The sequence below is a fragment of the Stigmatopora argus genome, chromosome 6, assembly GCF_051989625.1.
Source record: "Stigmatopora argus isolate UIUO_Sarg chromosome 6, RoL_Sarg_1.0, whole genome shotgun sequence".
Lineage (NCBI taxonomy): Eukaryota > Metazoa > Chordata > Actinopteri > Syngnathiformes > Syngnathidae > Stigmatopora > Stigmatopora argus.
Genome location: NC_135392.1, coordinates 16,221,085 through 16,241,899, shown reverse-complemented (window position 1 = coordinate 16,241,899; position 20,815 = coordinate 16,221,085). Strand labels below are relative to the sequence as shown.

The 20,815-nt window shown below is 39.4% G+C and overlaps 1 protein-coding gene across 3 annotated transcripts in view; it reads left to right on the top strand.

Moving 5' to 3' along the window:
* The window catches only part of LOC144075874 (sodium- and chloride-dependent GABA transporter 2-like), a 45,538-nt gene extending 25,507 nt beyond the window's left edge, over positions 1-20,031 (top strand). The window contains exons 8-16 of one of the 3 annotated variants that reach the window (XR_013300658.1): positions 743-846; positions 10,326-10,450; positions 11,254-11,366; positions 12,762-12,899; positions 12,970-13,072; positions 13,146-13,246; positions 16,259-16,429; positions 16,542-16,763; positions 18,947-20,031. Coding sequence is in view for 1 of the 3 variants with exons in the window: in XM_077603309.1 (XP_077459435.1) it covers positions 743-846; positions 10,326-10,450; positions 11,254-11,366; positions 12,762-12,899; positions 12,970-13,072; positions 13,146-13,246; positions 16,259-16,429; positions 16,542-16,649 (963 nt within the window). In the remaining 2 variants the exon portion in view is untranslated. Of the gene's footprint in view, positions 1-742; positions 847-10,325; positions 10,451-11,253; positions 11,367-12,761; positions 12,900-12,969; positions 13,073-13,145; positions 13,247-16,258; positions 16,430-16,541 lie in introns of all 3 variants that reach the window. The other 2 variants (XR_013300657.1, XM_077603309.1) reach the window with 2 other exon arrangements.
* The last annotated feature ends 784 nt before the right edge of the window (positions 20,032-20,815 follow it).

Below are 20,815 nucleotides of genomic sequence, written 5' to 3'. Positions count from 1 at the left end.
CTTCCTCCTCAGTCGCCTTCTCGTTGAATTCCTCGTGTATTGCCGAGCATTGCATTAACTCTTGCTCTGTTTAGAGTTCATTTTGGTGCCCCCCGACCAATTCGTCAACGTTCCCCTTACTGACCACAAGCCCCATCGCCTGCCCCCGCGACACAACGACGAACGGCGGTGAAAAAATTCAAGAATCTTGAAACATGAAGAGTTCTTCTCGACTGCGAATCTGTCGAAGGCACTCGGCCACAGCTTCTTCTAAGCATAGGTTTAAGCAGACAACAGCGGTCAAAGAAACATGTAGGGTTGTTGTGAAACAGCCAATGAGAGCCCAGTAGACTGTAGGTTAATTGTCAAGCAAGAAACAGTGCATCCAAGAAATTTTCAAAATAAAATAACGGAAATAGATATACATATGTATTGACCTTTTCATAACTTTGATCTTTTTTTCGTATATTGATGCACTCATTTTCATCTCAAAAGGTTGCGTAACCTGAAAGTTTCGTACTTAGAGGCATTCGTAAGTAGAGGTATGACTACTATTTTGACAATTACCCTAAACAAACTAACAGGGAGTGGACTGGTGAGTAATTTGTGGATAATGTTCACCAGGTTGGTGTTTTACCTACGATGACCCTCGTAATTGCTTTGCAGTCAAACATTACTGAGTAGACATCAAGCAATTTCCACTGACGCCAACATAGAATGTTTTCCTCTGACGTCTCTTACTGTGTTCAAAATTTGTTTGCAGGTCTGGATGGACGCTGGCACACAAATTTTTTATTCCTATGCCATTTGCATCGGTTGTTTGATGGCACTTGGCAGTTACAACAAGTACAACAATAACTGTTACAAGTAAGTTTAATACGAGTTCTGTCAATATATGCTATAGCACTTAAAAATCTGTTTTTAGGTCAAATACAAGTTTCCTTATTTTATGGTAATAGCTCCACTCATTTAGCTTTTAGAATGATTGATTTAATGTTCTCTTGTACTCTTTATTCTTTGCAAAATGTAATGTTTTAGATCAGTTGTAAGAATTTCACAGGACCCGAGATCCCTCATACTACTTTGGCAAAGACTTTTTAAAGGATTACTGTTGGAATAATGATTCAAACCTTTTAAATCATTATTAGTAATATTTAATTAAAAAAGGAAAAACATCTTTCAACAAACTCTGCTTACAACTTGCAAGGAAAATGCGATGCGACGCCGTCTTAGTCCACAGTGCATTCTGAATTGCAGTAACTGAATCATTGTATTTAATCGCGACACTCGAAAAACATGGTTATGTAATCAGTACAATAACACCCTCGCTGGTTAGAAAACAACAGTGTGAGGAATGCTTTCAAGGTAAACAAAGCAAAGCCGTATTTTCAAACAATAATGCGATTATCGCCATCTTCTGCTGGAGTCCCGTCAAAACAGTCCCGTTGTGTTCTGCCGAAAAGCGTGTGTGAAAACAATGTGTCCTCGAGCTGTGGGGCCTTGAGGAGCCGATGTGGAGGAAAAGTGTCCATGGTTCATGAATTGGTTTATAGCCTTATTACTTATTGAAAAATGCTTACAACACATATAGAATATTCCATAATAATTCTAACATTCCCTCCTTTTACTATATGTTTGTTATTCATTTTATGACAAATTCAAGAGAGAGGGATATCACCGTTGGCTGTTTTAATTTTACCCGCTTAGGCTCTACTCGTTCGGCAGGTCTGAAAAACAGAAAATAAGATCATTTTCGTCCAATCCATCCTCGTAATTACCATGCTCCTGGAATTCACTGTTAGTGTCAGCACGTCTCAGTAGGGGATATAATTCATGCAATTTGGAATTTGTAGGGGCAATCGCAGTGGTTATAAGTCGGCTTATCAAAGATCTTAAGCAGGGAATAATACAACACCCACACAATGTCAAAATCGTAGCTACGGAAACTGCAACGGATTGAGCCAAATTCCGATATTCTCCAAACATATCCCGCCACCAGCGCTGCCAGACGGATTCACTGACTCCAGAATGCTTCTTCATATTGCGGTTGAGGGTCTGCAGGCCATCAATGGCGTCGGTGAGGGACCCCTCGGGTGACGTGTTGTTCGGTATGTAAGTGCAACACTCCGAACATTGCACACACGCCCCCTTTCTCCGCGAGCAGCATATCCACTGCTATGCGATTCTGGAACGTCATTAGGCTGGTGGCTGCTAGTTGTTCCTTTATCGCCACAAATCCCTGTTCAGTATAATTTCCAAGTTTTTGGACATTGTAATGCAGGTAATTTATCCAATCAACATTTTTGTTTGGAGTAATTAAAAGAAAAATATACTCCCAACCTGCTGCGATCTGATTAGCCAACTTATACTCATCCTCGTGGATGCCAATCGCATCAATGTATCACCCTCTCTCCATGCGACGCCGTCGCGAGGGGCCCGCCATCATACCGGATTTCTGTGCAGCCAATTGTATCTCCTCTACTGTAGATGGAAAAACAGACACTGGTAATAGCAGTGAGACCAAGGCACAAAGTCCTGCTGTCATTTTGGCAGGAGTCGTATAATTTGTTTTGACCCCACCACCACCATAGGTCAGAACGTGGAATCAGGGGTGTAGTCTGTTTTAGGACGTGGGCACACCACGTCACATTTATCGCTCCCAGTGCCGGTCCGTGCCCTGTGAGGACTAAGCAGGTAAAATGATTAAACGCGACATGTGTTGAAAAGTTAGGCTTGTCCTTTGCTGCCGTTGTAACTGGGTAGACATTATTCCATTTCATACATTTTGGGCTTACATCTTTTGTCAATATCAATTCTTTGAAAAACGATACAGTATGTACAGATATTACAGTCTGGCAAAATTCGATTCAATCAATGAGCCTTTATGCCACAATAATTGGTATAAATTATTGTAATAAATATTGGTATAATTCTAATTATAAATTTTGCATTATCTCCTTTACACAATCAGGGGTAATTTGCGCGGGTACTACTCTTAAGAGAGGTCGGCCCCCCATACATGTTATACAGGTTTGATACAGGTTTGATTTATAATAGCTGCATTTTCCATCAACAATAACCAATTATTTCTTACCGCCTCCCGTTTGGGAACTCCCCGTTGCAGAAATGAATTCTCTGGTCATCTCAGATTTTAATTTTACTATGGCGGATCCGGGTGTTTCCATCTCCGACGACCTTCTTACCCATGGACTTAGGAAAAACGTCAGACAAAGATTCACAAGTTAATTTGCCAGTCTGAATTATGATTTGTAATGCCCCACCGTATGGGTTAATTTTATCGAAGGCCTGATGGTTTTTTGCACACGTGTGTCATCCAAGCTTGCCAATCTAGACCAGTTTCTGCAACAAGGTTTCCCCAATCTGTTTTAGGACTGTTATGTACCACACATATTCCATGTGTATCCTTTGAAATGGATACGTAGCTTTTGTAGCTTGACATAAGGGGGAATCGCCCGTGTTTTTGCCATATATCTGCATATAGATTGAATATATAACCTCCCCCTTTTTTGAGGCATGAAATTTACCATGACTCAAAATGGCAGCCCTCCCAGATAAGTCTTTTGTTTTTGTTTAGTCCCCCAGGTTCCCAAAATTTCCCATTGCAGAAATCAAAAAATTTCATTCGGCGAAATTCTTTTCTTTTTGTTTCTGTCCTACTCTGCCACCGCCGTCCTTGAAAGGCTTATCAGCGATTTCAGAAATATTCCACCTTGATATTAGAATATTGATATATCTTGGTGGCCAGCCAATTAAAACACAAAAGACAGACACTTATCCACGCTCGCACTCATAATCAAGGAATTTGCCTTGAGTGCTCCCCCAATCATCCACAATTTTGGTTTGTTGGAGTAAAACTGGAGTACCCAGAGAAAACCTACGAATTCTTGAGGACACCAGGAATACTCCACACTCCGGAAGGTCTGGATCCACTCCGCATTAGTAGATCCTCAAACCGCAAGATTGATGCCTGAAGAAACTAGATAATTAATGTATTAGTTTCACATGCCACATATCTAACAATAGAAATTTGTTCAATAACGGAAAAGTTGTGACACATTGAAACACACACACACCCCCTTTTTGTATTTTAACCGTTTGTAAAAACTTTATCTCACCCCCTTTCAATGTTATCGAATTTTGCCCATTCTAGTCAACCCATCTACTTAAAGCATTTCTCCAAGGTTGACATTTTATAATTTGGAGATGTTATTTTTAAAACATAGACATTATTTCATCACTCGTTTCACACTATGAAAGGCCCCACCTGAATTTGTTGTAGATAATCCCCTTTATCTAAGCTTGTTATTGCCAATCGTTATCACCGTAACATTCAGGTGTATTAACCCCATAATTGCAATGCAGTAAGTTTTGGCTAAATTCTTAATTTGTATGCCCCTAAAGCAATAGACAGTAATAACGTCCCAATAGTCATCAATATGACCTATAGCAAAGCATACGCCCCCTTCAGGTCAAACAAGGAAAGTCTTTTGTGCACCTAAAGACGCTCCATGTTTCTTCTAGGGAAACTATGCCTATCCTTAACCAATTATCTTATCTACCCCAGCCAGGTTCAATTTACCTAACAATTTGGACGAATGCCATGAAATTTCTCATTTCCGCATTGTTAATTTCATGTCTGATTTCTTTAACAACCAAATAACCCTTAATACCTAAGACATAAATTGCAAATCACCCCATACTATGTTTACTTAAGATAAGAGCCATTTCTTATAGCTCCCTGTTACCACAAAAAAATCTACAATAATTAAACTAGAGAAATCCACCTTTTACTAGGCATTTCCTAATTACAATTTTCAATGCTTAATAAAGGACCCACAAATTGTAACCAATATGCCATAATATTGTAAAAAAATCCATTCATTTTTCTTTAACCCAGCCAATCACCTATATTAAAGTAAAAAGAAAATAATAATAACAGTATTATTCCTAATTCCAAAGCTTTTCCCAAATCAATCTTTGCCAAACAGATTTTCTATCACCTCGAAAGACATTTCTGATTAAATCCCAAAAATAAATGCGAAGATAATCGCGGAACTCTGCATCCCTTGCAGACCATGTTTTGTTCTTATTCTGAAATGTTTAAACGGAAGCGCGCCCTTACCCGCTGACTGTGACCTTCACGCTCGCTGCAGAAGCAGCTTATCAATGTTGACATTCCTAAGTGCTCTCTTTTTATTTCTGCCCAATGCTTCCCCTCTTGTGCCTCCTGTGAGCAATTATTTTTTAGAGAAGACTAAATTACAATATGCTGCAAGCACAACTATATCATAGCAAAACCCATTTCTGCCCTCAAGTTTGCTTCAGCACCCCCAAGGCCAAATATTGTAATATTCAGCCGCACCAAAACAGAGCGCTCCCCCCGCAATCAAAGCATCATTCGGCAAGTTTAGAGTCTGACCAAAACGCAGTTTTGGCAACCCCGCTAAACATTTAATTTGCTGTTTTGTATTTCTGTTAACCAAAATATTCCCGCTAGCAGACGGGATACAACCAAGATAATCCGCAATAAGCCATTTCATTCCATTAAATTGACAGTATATTTAGGTACTATTAACAAGTATGCCTAGCAGCATCACACAAAAATTTTAATTGCATCCCATTCACGAACAGTGTGATTTCAGGTTTAATTGTATCAAGTGCTCCGCTAAATTTAGTTCCACTTCCCTCTGCTCAAATCCATTTCTCGTTTTGAGCAGGCCCCCCGACTAGTCATGCCGATTTGCCTTCACTTTTAGAGGCCCTGTTATTTGGGCAATCGCGGGATATATGACCTATTTTCCCACAGATCCAACAGGCCCTGTTACTTGGGCAATCGCGGGATATATGTAATATATATATGTATAATTTGAATGAGAATGCAACACATTTGAATGAGCATGCAACACATTTTTTAGCTGCTCCTGATAAATGCTGCCCACCGCGTGGTCTTCAGCGAGGCCGCTGTTGGCCTTAAAACAAGCCGTCATCCTTATTTGATATTCTGCAAAAGGCTCACCATCCCTCTGTTTAGCTCTGCTGATCACGGTATAATTAACTTTTGTTTTAAACTTCCCCGTAACCCGATCAATCAGTTCATGCACTCTCAAATTCAAATTACCACCGTCATGACACAACGGGCCACCATCAGCTTATGGATTCGAACATCCAAATTTATTAGGAGCCTGCTCCTTGCCCACATTAGTATTAGCAACTTCGATCATGGGATATTGTTCAATAAACACATCACTCATTGGCGGCGCCCCAGGCTGGGGAGATAGCGTTTTCTCCCCATGTCCCCCACGGGCCCTCCCGACCTGGTCATATTTGTCGGAGGGGGCCCTCCTTTTTAACAACAACATATTTCTTCCCCACCGGGCAAGTCTCCCCGTCCTCTTTTCTGTGGAATAACACAGCCTCTGTGTTTCCAGTCCCAACGTTATCAACTGATTTAACCCATGTATCATAAACCAATAATAGGTATCATTATATCCCTCCTGCTCCATTTTGTTAAGATTTCCCCCATGCTTAGCACGTATTTTATCCTGCAGTATCAATATCTTATGCATATTAAGCTGGCCAGCAAATCCATATTTATTTATCCATAAGTTTAGGTGTTTAACCCTTGTAGCGCTTTGATTTTCAACAATCCAATCTGTACACGGCAGACGCATCTTTGGATCGTCGTCAATAGCCGTTTTACTGTTTGCACCACCCATTTTTTTGGAGTGGATTTGTGTGCCCCTGTAGTACCTTTTTTTTTTTAACAACTACGCACACACAACCAATGTCGACCACCACATTTTTATAGACCCCACCGTGTCTACCTGCTAGTGACTAGTATCCACAGGGTTTTTTAATCGCCATCCCCAGGATGCGAGCCTTACTTCTCAAAATAAGGCCTTCGCGTGTGATGCCCTTCACGCACTCGGAACCCGTCAACAATATGCAGCCATCACACGCGGGCTCGGCAGAAATGTCGAAAGATGCTTACCAAGAGGATAGTCGTCAACCGATTAGAAAACAGGCGCTGCTGAGAAATAGTCCAGCCTGGAAAAGGGATTCTCGCCGTGCACGGTCACTCCAGATATTAAACCGCAGCGTCTGGATTCCCTATCGGTGTGTTGACCCCGGCTACTCGAAGGACCAAATGTTGGAATAATGATTCAAACCTTTTAAATCATTATTAGTAATATTTAATTAAAAAAGGAAAAACATCTTTCAACAAACTCTGCTTACAACTTGCAAGGAAAATGCGATGCGACGCCGTCTTAGTCCACAGTGCATTCTGAATTGCAGTAACTGAATCATTGTATTTAATCGCGACACTCGAAAAACATGGTTATGTAATCAGTACAATAACACCCTCGCTGGTTAGAAAACAACAGTGTGAGGAATGCTTTCAAGGTAAACAAAGCAAAGCCGTATTTTCAAACAATAATGCGATTATCGCCATCTTCTGCTGGAGTCCCGTCAAAACAGTCCCGTTGTGTTCTGCCGAAAAGCGTGTGTGAAAACAATGTGTCCTCGAGCTGTGGGGCCTTGAGGAGCCGATGTGGAGGAAAAGTGTCCATGGTTCATGAATTGGTTTATAGCCTTATTACTTATTGAAAAATGCTTACAACACATATAGAATATTCCATAATAATTCTAACAATTACTCTATACATAAACATATCCTTGTTTATGTTAACACAAACACAAACCACAGTCCTGTTTCAGGAACGTACTTAACCGTACGAGAAAAGAAAATTGAGCACTGTAAACAGAACATGTTTGGAATTTGACTGAGTGCGCAGGCAACACAAAAACACAGAGGAAACTGGAAAATGATCGCAATTTTGAGATTACTGCAAAAATAATAAGTCGAGTAACCCACAGGAAAGCTGAGAGAAATAGAGACTTCAATTCTTATATAACTACTCATTGCAAGAAATTCATTCATTTATGCTTTAGTTTTATTATCATTATTATTTTATTGTTTGGTTTTTCGAGGCCGGGGGTGCTGTTTAAAAAGAAAGAACAAGCTGATTAGGTGCAGGGAGACCGAACTTTAAAAAAAATCATGGTATAAAAATATAAGCCAAAAAAAACCTTCACTTCCATCTCACAGTTCTGAGATTGTATAGGTTCCACTGTTTTCTGAAAACGAATGAAGATTGTTGAGTGAAATTCTAAAATTTTCCCCAAAGGGGACAGGGAGCCCAATCAGTATACACTGAATTATAGATTCTGTAGATGTCGCTGTATGACGCTGACAGCTTGACAGTCTGGGTTCATTGCTTGCTGACGCGCTATATTTATATGGTGAAAAGGCGGTAGTGTGAAAGGGGAATGCGCATGCGCATATCGTGCTTAAAGCATGACAATATTAGCAGTCGACAATGACGTTTTCGTCTGCTACCAGTGACTGAGACTATCTGGAATAGCCGAAATGGGTAAACCGAGATCGGTTTTACAAAAAACCCACTTAAAAAAATCCTATACAATAGTTATGCAGCGTACACAATTTGAAATGATCAGAAAACGTATAAGATATGGGAAAAACGCATAATAAGTTGACAGGTATGGGTTTGATTCTCATTCAGTGGCAGTGGGATTGTGTGTGATTGGTTGTCTGTTTCTATGGCTGTGTTCAAACTGCAGGCATATTCGATTGTAATTTGTTTCATCCTCATATCCGATTTTAACCACTAGCCATCCAGGCTTTTTTTAGCAAGTGCTCAAATTGGAATTGTGCCTGTTCAAACTAGGCTACATAATTGAGCTATCTGACAGGTTACTGTAGCATCAAAGGCGTCATCACGCACGCAGTGTTTGAGGTGGCACGGAACAACAATCAAACAATCATTATACAAGCAGGAGGGCCCGGCTTCGCCGGTCCCTCCTTCTTGGGCGAGGTTGTTATTGGGTGTGTTTTGGTAATCTATTTGTGTAAGGTGAAGCACAGTGGCTAATCCACACGTGGGCAGATCGCAATAAAGTGTGAAAATGGAAAAAAATGGACGTGATGGATTTGGAACAAATGAAGGGAAAAGCCAATAGCTCAGGTCGGATCTGCGTGGAGTAAACATGAGCCACGCCAATGGATGTAAACACCTGAGGAGCAACCAGAAGCCTTTTCGCTTATATAAATAAGGACTCGCTGCCGGAAATTCTTCCGAAAATGACGTTTGTAACTGATGTGGAAAGGCGTCCTATCTTACTACTAATACTAAATTGGGTCAGCATGGCCACCACCATCGTGTCTCACCGAGTCTTCCTATCAAGACAGAAAAAAAAGTGTTTCGGGAGCACCTGGAAACTCGCTGGTCGGAATTCTTCCGAAAATGACGTTTGTAATTGATGTGAAAAGGCGTCCTACCTTATTCCCAATCAGCCACGCGGTGCATTTAGGGACAACGATTCATACATCAACTCTGCTTTCAGCTTTGACAAATAAAAGATTGAGTTTACACACTTAGAGAAGGGGAAGAAATTCAATCACTCGTCTACAGTCGTACCTCTCCTTACGAAATTAATTGATTGATTCCAAGACTTTTTTCATAACTTGAAATTTTCAGATGTACTTTATATGTAAATTCTCTAATTCCTTCCACAGTCCTCACACAACTACCAACTAGACCCTTTAAAATTGGTCAAAGTGTCCCAATTTTGTATGAAAACACACACAAAAATGGAAACACAAATGAGAGAAAATTATAAGGAAATGATTTATTAATGTTTTAAAAATAAATGTGCCCTGCGCCGCTGAAATAGCTCCCTCTGCTGCCGTTATAGATGTAATACCTGTGTTTCTCCACAAGTTGGCGTGAAGAGCCCATTCTACCAGTGCCAAAAGCCATCCACTTTGTAGTAGTACATTTTAGACTTTTATGTGCGTGTGTGAAAATATGTTCCACGTTGCCTTTGTAGTTTTTAATCATTTAATAATGGGAATTCAAAATAAAATAATGGAAACATAAATGCATTTACTTTTGGAGGGATTTCGTAACTTTGATCTTTTTTGTATCTCGAGTCACTCATTTGCATATAAAAAAATTACAACCTGAAACTTTCGTACCTAGAGTCATTCATAACGAGGGGTATGACAGGATCCGACAGCCCTTTCAGGCCACCATAAAAATTTCAACTCTACGATACACGGTTTGGACAAACATAGTGTGAGAATATTAACAAAACCACACGCACGCACACATACACACACACATCCATAAATCACGCTTTATAAGGATTATTATAATTAGCCAGAATACAGCAGTATACCTAGCTAAACAACGGTAGCATTACTTACCTACTTTTCTTGCTTTTTTATTTTTTGCTGGCAGAGATTGTATATACTTGTGCCTCCTGAACAGCGGGACCAGTTTTGTGGCTGGTTTTGCAATCTTCTCTGTTCTTGGATTCATGGCTTACGAGCAGAACACAGACATATCCAAAGTAGCGGAATCAGGTAAGACATCACACATTGTCGTGACCGGACGATTTTTTTTTTTTATCCTTGCGTTTAAAGTAGTAGCCATTTGGAGATCACACAGAACAGTACGTGACAGAAGAAATAGAGAAAATAAAGTAGTAGTAACAGTAAGTACTACTGTAATGAAATTGTAAATCCAGAAATCCTACAAAATTTACACCAGCATAGAAAACGTTGAGATTAATCTTTGAATTAAGGTTCTCAGCAAATCATTTTGAATGAATAATGGGAAATTATTTAAAATTAAACTAGAAGTAAAAGTGTGTTCCATGGCATTTTCAGGTATTGTTCTCAAAGCCCTCTAGTCTGTCCAAGGCACTTAGAATTTCACATAAGTCTTCTAGTGTTGTTTTTTTCTGTGTCAGACATCAATCCCCAGCTTTGATCAATTACATTGCGTGTCCAAATGGCTACTACTTTAAACGCAAGGATAAAATAAAAAAATTAAAAAAATGGCAGCACATTGTAGTGTAGTACGTACTTGTATTTAGAAATATGTCCAGCGGGGGGCAGTACATGCCCTTGTTATTCCTAAATGAATGTTATCTGTAACGGGCCGTATATGGCCCGCGGGCCGAGGTTGAAAAACATGTACACACGATCCTGGGGCGGGGCGAGCGTTTCGGCGAAACGTCCGTTCAGCGAACTGTCCGTCGGCCAAACGTCCGTCGGCCAAACGTCCGTCGGCCAAACGTCTTTCGGCGAATCGTCCGAATACCCACATTGTACCTTTAGTTTAGGGGAATACTCACAAAAACAGGCTTGTTTTCTCTCTGTAGGTCCCGGCTTGGCATTCATTGCTTACCCTCGAGCTGTGGCCATGATGCCATTTCCACAGATTTGGGCCATCTTCTTTTTCATCATGATCATCCTGCTTGGACTGGACAGCGAGGTTGTGTACTATTCTATTGTCAGATAACATGTAAGAAATGGCATCTTTGATGTATTTGAACCCCAACAAGTCAATGTACTATTACTAAATTATAGCCAGTCTCTATTTGACAAGCTTAAGTATGATTTATTTTGTAACAGGACCTAACACTTTTTTCGGTTGGAACTCAAGTGTGCAGTGTACTGTGCATCAGGGGCAATTTATAGTTTATAGAGGAACCTATGGCTGCGAGTGGTTCAACCTTGTACGATATGAAATGAACCAAAAAATTAAATGACCAAATATAAACAGTGTTTGCCATCATGGTCATCATGGATACCGCCAAACAACACACGAGTAGCCTGCAGGCCTGTCCTATAATACCCTCAGAGTAAAGCATCATCTTATCTTTTCATCTGTTCCAGTTAAACACATATTAATGATGGAATTCTAATCAAATTATCTTTGCAAACTGGATAAAAGCACATTAGCGTTTGTCAAATTATAATAAATAAAAATTGCGACATGCATCAAATAAACTGTAGGCAAGTTTAAAATTCAAGGTATAGGTGGGTTAACTTATTTACTTGAGTAACTTTTTCAAATTTTACCATACCATACTTTTACGAGTATATTTGTGAAGAACAAAACGGTACTCTTAGTCCACTTCTTTAAACTATAGGACACACTATAGTCATTATATTTTTCTTCTTGATGCTAAGTATTAGATTTTCCTTTTTTTGCCAGAGATAACGTCATGTGTCTCAAGTAGTGTTACCAATGGGACATAACAACAATGATCACATGACTCCAATGATACCGATCACGTAATCATATAGTAACACCACAAACAAGCGCCAAACAGAAGTCCTACAATTGCATCAGCCAGTTCAATCACGTTGCGTCTTGAAGCGCCGTTAAAAAATATATATATATCACAAAGCGCGTTGCCATCAACTTTACTTAAGAGTACAGATTTCAAACTTTTTCATCAAGATTCACTGTTTATATATTATTTGGGACCAAAGTAAACCGAAGATATGATCATTTTAATATCAATATAAAACTGTTTTCTCCTCTAGAGGACAATCATGCTCTTTCATTTCTGTTGATTTCTCTAGCTGATCATTTTGCCTATTTTTGGGCCTAATATGGTTGTGTAATTGGTTCTAGCACAGCATAATTATAACAGTGCATATAAATGACATTGTGCTGAGAAAAAATATACAGGTAAAAAATATATATATTGTAAGCAAGGCACATCAGACTCTAAAGTATATCCTGAGGCACCGTTTTAGCTTAGCCTCAAAGAAATCTCAGTCTTTCTAACTAATAGTAAGATTTAACATGTTATAGGGTGAAGAAATATAATTAAACAATTTGTTTGAAAACATATTAAACATATCTCTGCTTCAGTTTGTAGGTCTGGAAGCTATTGCAACCGCTATTTGTGACCTGAAACCTTCCTTCTTCCATGTCGGCCACAGACGCAAACTACTTTTACTCCTCATCAGCGTTTGCTGTTTCTTCATCGGCCTCGTGATGGTCACTGAAGTAAGGCTGGATTATGATTACTTCTCGGGGTGTCTTTGTCTTCAATTTTGTACCTCTTGTTTACACACAGGGAGGTTTATATATTTTCCAGTTGTTTGACTACTACGCCTGCAGTGGGATGACTCTCCTTCTCTTTGCCATACTTCAGTCAGTTTGTATTGGCTGGGTTTATGGTCAGTAGATTGCAAATCTATTTGTTTCTGTTAAATCACTCTTCCTCACCATCGTTTGACCATGTGGCCTCAGGAGGAGATCGTTTCTATGACAACATCGAGGACATGATTGGGTACAGACCTTTTCCACTGATTAAACTTTGCTTGAAATATGTCACTCCAGTTATCTGCATGGTAAGTAAACATTTAGTCTGACTTGCCACTTCTGAGACAGAAAAAAATAGTTTGCACTGTTGAAGATTAACTTTAGTTTCCTTCCACTGACCTTGGTTTAGAGAGCTGGCGAAAATAGCGCTGTCACTTCGTGCAGAAAAAAATCTACAATGTCTTGCATGTTCTGTCAAGTTCTACCTCTGTTGTTTGAAAATGGGAAATATTGTGTAACAATATTCATTCAGTGGTATTTTGGAGGTGTTGCGGGTACTCAGTAGGGAGGAGTAGGTGGAAGAGGGGGGCCGCCTGGCTACAAAGCATATCAAAGACATGCTAGCAAAGTGGCAAGAGTTTTCAGATTTTGTAGAAAAGAGGCACCCTTACAAACTGGCAAGTGGTCGCCCGTTATCGTATTGTGAGGACATTTGTGCGCGTCATTTTCGAAATATTTTGAAGGGAAGGCAAAAACAAACAACTCTTGATGCGTTACTTTTAAAAACTCCAGCTGAACGTCCGGGTGGAGTCAACCCGGAGAACAAAGGTAAAAAAAAAATTAGAATTCAGTTTTGTGTAAAGTTACATTAAACGTATGTTTGAGTGTGTCTGTATATATTAATCCAAATTATCCAATTATATATATATATATATATATATATATATATATATATATATATATATATATATATATATATATATATATATTTATATATATATATATATATATATATATATATATATAATATTGAGAGAGAGATTGAGAGAGAGAGCGAGAGAGAGACTTATAATAGCAATAAATATGAATGATATAACATAATATTTACAAAAAAAAGATAAATACTTGGCCGCCTGAATGTAGTGGTTCACAGACCTGACTTCAGTGCGGGCAAGCGTAGAATCTGTTCCCACTTAGTGTTGCTCTGATTGTGAGTGCGAAAGGTTGTCTGTCTCTCTGTGTGCCCTACGGCTGGCTGGTGACCAGTCTAGGGGTGTAGTCTGCCTTTTGCCCCAATTCAGCTCGATAGGCTCCAGCAACCCCTACAACCGTTATGAAGATGCGCGGTGCAGACGCTGAATGATATTTTATTCATCCGCGCATTACACTGTGGCGCTACCTTGAGGATAATGCCAGAGTGTACCGCTTATTACTGTATGTGTAATGGTTGGGTAAAAATACAGTTTTTCTTGTAAAATATTCAATCATTTTACTCAAAAGTGAAAATTCGCGAAGTAGTCACCCCTATTAAAAAGAAAATATATAGATTTTTTTTTTTTTTTATTCTTCAGTGCTGAGTCCTAGTAGCAAGATCTTCACATTTTTATGAACTTAAAAAATAATAATAATAATAATCGGACATAGGCCCTGTCGTCATTATCACAACACAAAAGCCAACTTGTCATCACACGCAGAAACTGCGTGTGACGAAATTGATGGTGCTTCTCCATAAGCTACGTTTAATCGGCAAAAGACCTAATAAGTGTAAGTTACGGACTTGTAATTTGTCATTCCGCTGTTGAGGATACAGGTCGCTTACCTCTCGCTTACCTCTCACTGTCTTCCACTTACCTTTCCTCAGTCAGTTAGTAGGAGGCAGATCACCAACCAAACATCTGTTCATATACCGCAGAGGGGAATGTGTGTTATGTTAGCGCGAGTTTAGATTTCTGATGGATGTGGGGAAAAAACTGTCCTTAAGCCTATTTGTCCCTGCTTTGTGGGACCTATAGCGTCTGCCAGAGGGCAGCAGCTGGAACAGATTGTGACCAGGGTGGTAAGGGTCCCCTATGATGTTCTTGGCTCTGCTGAGGTAACGAGGGCTGGCAATGTCTTCAAGTGAGGGCAGAGAGCAGCCGACAATCCTCTGGGCAGTGTTAATCACTTTCTGCATGGCCTTTTTGTCTGCCGCCGTGCTTCCAGCGTACCACACTGTGATGCCGTACGCCAGGATGCTCTCTACAGTGGTTCTATAGAAGGTTCTCAGAAGATTGGTGCCCAAGTTGTTCTTCCTAAGTACCCTGAGGAAATGGAGTCGTTTCTGAGCCTTCTTCACCACTGCCGTGGTGTTTGTAGACCATGAGAGCTTGTCCGTGACGTGGACCCCCAGGAATTTATATATAAAATAATAATAATAATAATAATAAATTTCTTCAGTGCTGAGTTCTTGGAGCAAGCGGAAGTGGATTTTCACATTTTTATGAACTTTTTAAAAATTAATTTTAAAAATTAAAAAAATAAGCCGCCTCGTGGTGTAGAGGTTCACTCGCCTGACTTTGTTGTGGGCAGACGCAGGCTTGATTCTCGCAGACGGTGGTATGATTGGTCATTTGTCTCCCTTGTGCCCTACGACTGACTGGCGACCAGTCTAGGGTGTAGTCACCCTTTCGCCCGATGACAACTGGGTTAGGCTCCAGCAACCCCCGCAACCCTTTCGAAGATGGGCGGTATGGAAGATGAATGAATAAAAAAGATAGAAATTCCCCAGAAAAAAATCCGCAATTTAGTGAAACAGCAATAACCGAAGCGCCAAGTAGCGAGGTTTCTCTGTATGCAGCAACCGCAAGGGTGTCTAATGAAACAAAAAATGATGACTAAAGCAGCAAATTTTGATGTGCTAACGCGAAGCTCCCTTTGTTCAATGGAGCGCATTCGAGGTAATGACGCGAACGCGAGCACAAAGATATGCCAGTGCGAGGCTCCCATTGGTCGATGCAGCGCCACTCGAAGTATTGTCGCGGACACAGAGATGTCCCAGCACGATGCTCCCATTGGTCAATATAGCGGCACTAGAGTTAATGTCGGCCCCACTTAGGTGTGCCAACGAGGGTCTTTTATTGGTGTGTTCGGGACTCAGCTCTCCCACCAGCGGGTTCCACATCTTAGCTTACAGGTCAGCGGAGAGCCATATGCACCCATCAAAAGAAACATGTCTGGCTCGCGAGCCATAGGTTCCCGACCCCTGATATAGTGCTTCTATGTGAAGACAGCAGCATCGATCGTCCCACCCTGTATTCACTGTTTTTCATGCCTGTTTTCAGGGAACATTTATCTTCTCATTGGTCAAATACAAGCCATTAATGTTCAACCACACAGTTGAGTACCCATGGTGGGGTTATACTCTGGGCTGGTGGTTCACTTTGTCCTCCACACTCATTGTTCCTTTACGGATGGCGTACAACCTGTTTTCCACTCCTGGGACAATTCGTCAGGTATGATTTTGATGTGATTGTCATTATCTTTATTATCGTAAGCACTCAAATTGAATCTTGCCAATATCCGTTTTTAACATAAGGCTAATCTTTCCACAATTTGTCTTTGTAGCGTTTCGCCACCCTGTGCACTCCATCAAAAGACCTTTTGCTGCCCAAATCGGACAACAACGTACATGAATTACACAACTTGCCGCACAAATCAGACGTGATGTTGTGAGACTACTAGACACTTGCAGTGAACTTCGTGACGCCGAACAAACAACTTTTAATCATCCTTGCAACGTCATAGCTGAAATTCCCAGCCTGGATGTCTCCTTTTAAGACAAGCCAAGTATGTCAGGTTAGAAAATAACTAATCGCAAGACCTTGTCTCTGTTTCTGTCCATTCCTAACTATAATAATTTAAGGTTTACATAAAGGGGTAAGGGATGGTTGGATTTTTTTCTGAAAATAACCACAAGGAAAAAAATGTAAAATGTGGTTCTATATCCTTTATGGATAAGAAAGAGTTTCTGTTTTCACTTGTAAAGAACAAGCACAGAAATGAGCCACTGCTTCAATAATTCAATTCATTTTTTTGCCTTTAGCCTATAACTATAACTATAGCCTAAAAAACAAGCTGTTGGTGGTTTATAATTTCTTGAAAGTGATAGCAAAAATCCTTAAATCCACATATATAAACGTTGTGTGAATCTTAGCCATGTGAGCCAGTAACAGCCTTTTCAAGATTTTATAAGTGCCTTAAACGTCAATAGTTTTCAATAGGATATGAATCTGCACCAAATTATTGCTAGAAAAGCTTTTAAATATTCACACAGTTTAAGTAAAATATATCCCGGAACAAAGACATGATTTAAAACCACCACACTTTCCTCGACAAAGTTAGAAACTTGTGAAAATGTGGTGGTTCTACTACTTTATTTTTTTTTTAATTTTCAATGTAGTCCAGTGGTACCTCTACTTACAAATGCTTCAACATACGAAACACATCATTTCAATGGCTTAATATTTTTCTTATATTTTTGCTTTTTTTCATACCTACCTTTGCATACATATTTCATACAAATATAATAATTTTCTACGGGGTTTATAGTGGGTAGTATTAAAGATTGTGAAACGAATTACACTAATTCAATGTAAAAGTTATGAAAAAACCTTTGCAACCAATTAATTTTGTAAATCGCACATGCTGGGCTGGCTAAAAAATACTCTTGTATTTTATTTTGTGCTGAAGCGCAGGAGCGCTTTCTATGAAAATAGGGCTCATTTTATATTCTATTTTTGGGAAAATTTATATAATAACGGGAAGCTAGGAAGTTTTGTCTTTTTGTTTTTAACTTTATCCTACTGACATTCAATCATTTTAACTAAACTATTAATTCAAAAAACTTGAACCTGCTTGAGAAAGCTGACCAGCAGAATGGGACGCAAGGGGCCAGTTTTCAATTGAATTTGCAATTGTTCACTCCAACAAACAATGAAATTGGTATTAAAATACCATATTTACTCGCATATAAGCCGCTTTTGTCGGACAAAAAAATGATTACTGAATCGAGGGTAAGGCTTATATGCGCATAAAAACACAACTTGCAAAAAAAGCTGCAATTTGACGGTGCCATGACGACGTCACTTCAAAATGGCGCCCATGCGTCCGCCGTGACGTCACGACGCAAGCGGATGCCAACACGGTAATTTATTCCAAAATAGAGAAGGGATAAACAGATAAAACATCTTAGTGAAGTCAGGGCGCAGCCGTCTTAAAGAGGTCGGGGAGCATTTTTTTCGCCAGATGCGAGAAGCCTTGATTTTTAAATAAGACAAAATTCCACCTTGATTTTTTTTGGTTTTATTTTTTGTTTGTGACAACTATTGGAGTAATATGAACCATCAAAAGAATTGAGATATTTTGACATCAGAAGCAATATGGCTGCCACAACATCTTAAACTTCTGGTGAGAAAATGGTAATTTCTGTAATTAGAAAGCATCAGGTTCTTATCATGATAGACTTTTTTCAAATTGAATAATTTGATATTTTGCATTTACAAAGACAGGCATATTAAATTCCTTATGATATTGACCCTAATGATGTTGATTCATACAGTATCTCAGAAATACCACTTGTGATGATTTTTATTAAGATTTTCCCCTTCAAAGTAACACATCTGTACTCCCTATTAAAATCATGAATATGGAGGTCTAAATTGGGAATCGGTGGGGCAGTTTATACGTGAGAAATTGTAAAATTCAAAAATTTCAAGGCACCTTTCAGGGTGCAGCTTATACGCGCAGGCGGCTTATATGCGAGTAAATACGCTTAGTCTATGAAGCAAACAACACCCAAAATATAGCTGGTGTAAGGACACAGAGTAAGGATTTAGTAGCCTCTAAACTCACTCCAAAAATGTTTTAGAAAGACAATCCAAATGTTTCCATGTAACTCCCAACAAATGGGTCTGGTTTGTATTTATACAATATATACGGCTCAAAGATTGAAGGGCTTCTGATTTTTCCAGGTTTTAGGGTGCTGTACAAATTGCGCAGGGTCCACCATCACTGGGAAAATCGTTTACCAAGAGAGAAATGGTGCAAACTTGTGGTTGTCTAAGAAAGTTTGAGTGTAACCATTAAATGGATTATACAATGTCTATATTTTTATAATTGTATTGTTACCAGGCTTTTGGGGGGTTAAGAAAATACAATGTACATAATTGGGATTTTAAAGATTATTGATGTATTCCGTTACGGTTTTCACAATACTCGGGTTAAGGTTTTTTTCCCCCCCATTTTTGCCATTTACTTATAATTATTGAGATTTTGGGTTGGAATGCCAGGTAGTCTTCCATTGTTTGAAAATTCTATTCACATTTAAAGATCTAACAAATATAAGAAATGATTTAACTGACATTTAATTTTGTTTTTTTGCATATTTTGTATTGAATTGTAATATTCAGGTTGGGCGGGGTAATGACCTTACATGCCATGAAATAAATTCTCTGATTATTTTAAGAATACTATAGCTCGCAACTTTATTGGATTCCGACTTATTTTAAATAACCCGCAAAATGTTGATTTTTGCTGTTTTGTTTTTTTAATTAAAAATCAGTTGTCTTACTCGAGTGTGATTTTTGTGTAACATTATGATTCTGTGACGAACAGTTTACAGTACAGGTTAAAAGTTTGGACATCTCATTTTATGGAACACAAATAATGGTCCCAATCCCATTGATAAAGTAAGAAAATCCACAATTTAACCCTGATAAAGCACACCTGTGAAGTAAAAAACATTTCAGGTGAAGTAAATTGAAACACTACCAGAGTTTGCAAAAAAAATAGTCAGAACAAAGCAGGGCTAATATGAAGAAAATTGGAAAACAAGCATGATAAAAGAGTTATAAAAGCAAACATTTTTTCCTGTACTGTATGCCAGAGGGCTAGGATCTATGGCCTGGTTTGCCAGATATTGTATTACTTGGTACATTAACTGACAGTGTTACCCATTTTCACGATATATATGATAGCATTCAATTTTATAAATGTATTCATGCGATTAATTTCAAATAAAACAAGCATCAGTGAAGAAGTTGGCCATTAACATCAATGACCTTGTTGGTTGTCTCTTTCGTTATTTGTCTTGATAATGTCTTCTTTTATTTAGACAGGGTGAAACATGCATATGTTTTTTGCTGTGGCAATATCTACTCCGCTGCCTGCAATCTATCCAAAGAAAATTTTGTACGACAATTTGTCTAGTCCAGGCATGGGCAAACTACGGCCCGCGGGCCATATACAGCACGTTAGGCTTTTTGATAACCTTCTATAAAACCACTGTAGAGAGCATCCTGGCGTACGGCATCACAGTGTGGTACGCTGGAAGCATGGCGGCAGACAAAAAGGCCATGCAGAAAGTGATTAACACTGCCCAGAGGATTGTCGGCTGCTCTCTGCCCTCACTGGAAGACATTGCCAGCCCTCGTTACCTCAGCAGAGCCAAGAACATCATAGGGGACCCTTACCACCCTGGTCACAATCTGTTCCAGCTGCTGCCCTCTGGCAGACGCTATAGGTCCCACAAAGCACGGACAAATAGGCTTAAGGACAGTTTTTTCCCCACATCCATCAGAACTCTAAACTCGCGGTAACATAACACACATTCCCTTCTGCGGTAATATAAAAAGAGGTTTGGGTGGTGATCTGCCTCCTACTAGCTGACTGAAGTAAGGTAAGTGAAAGACAGTGAGAGGTAAGCGAGAGGTAAGCGACCTGTATCCAAAACAGCAGAATGCCAAATTACAAGTCCGTAACTTACACTGATTTAGGTCTTTTGCCGAGTAAACGTAGCTTATGGAGAAGCACCATCAATTTCGTCACACGCAGTTTCTGCG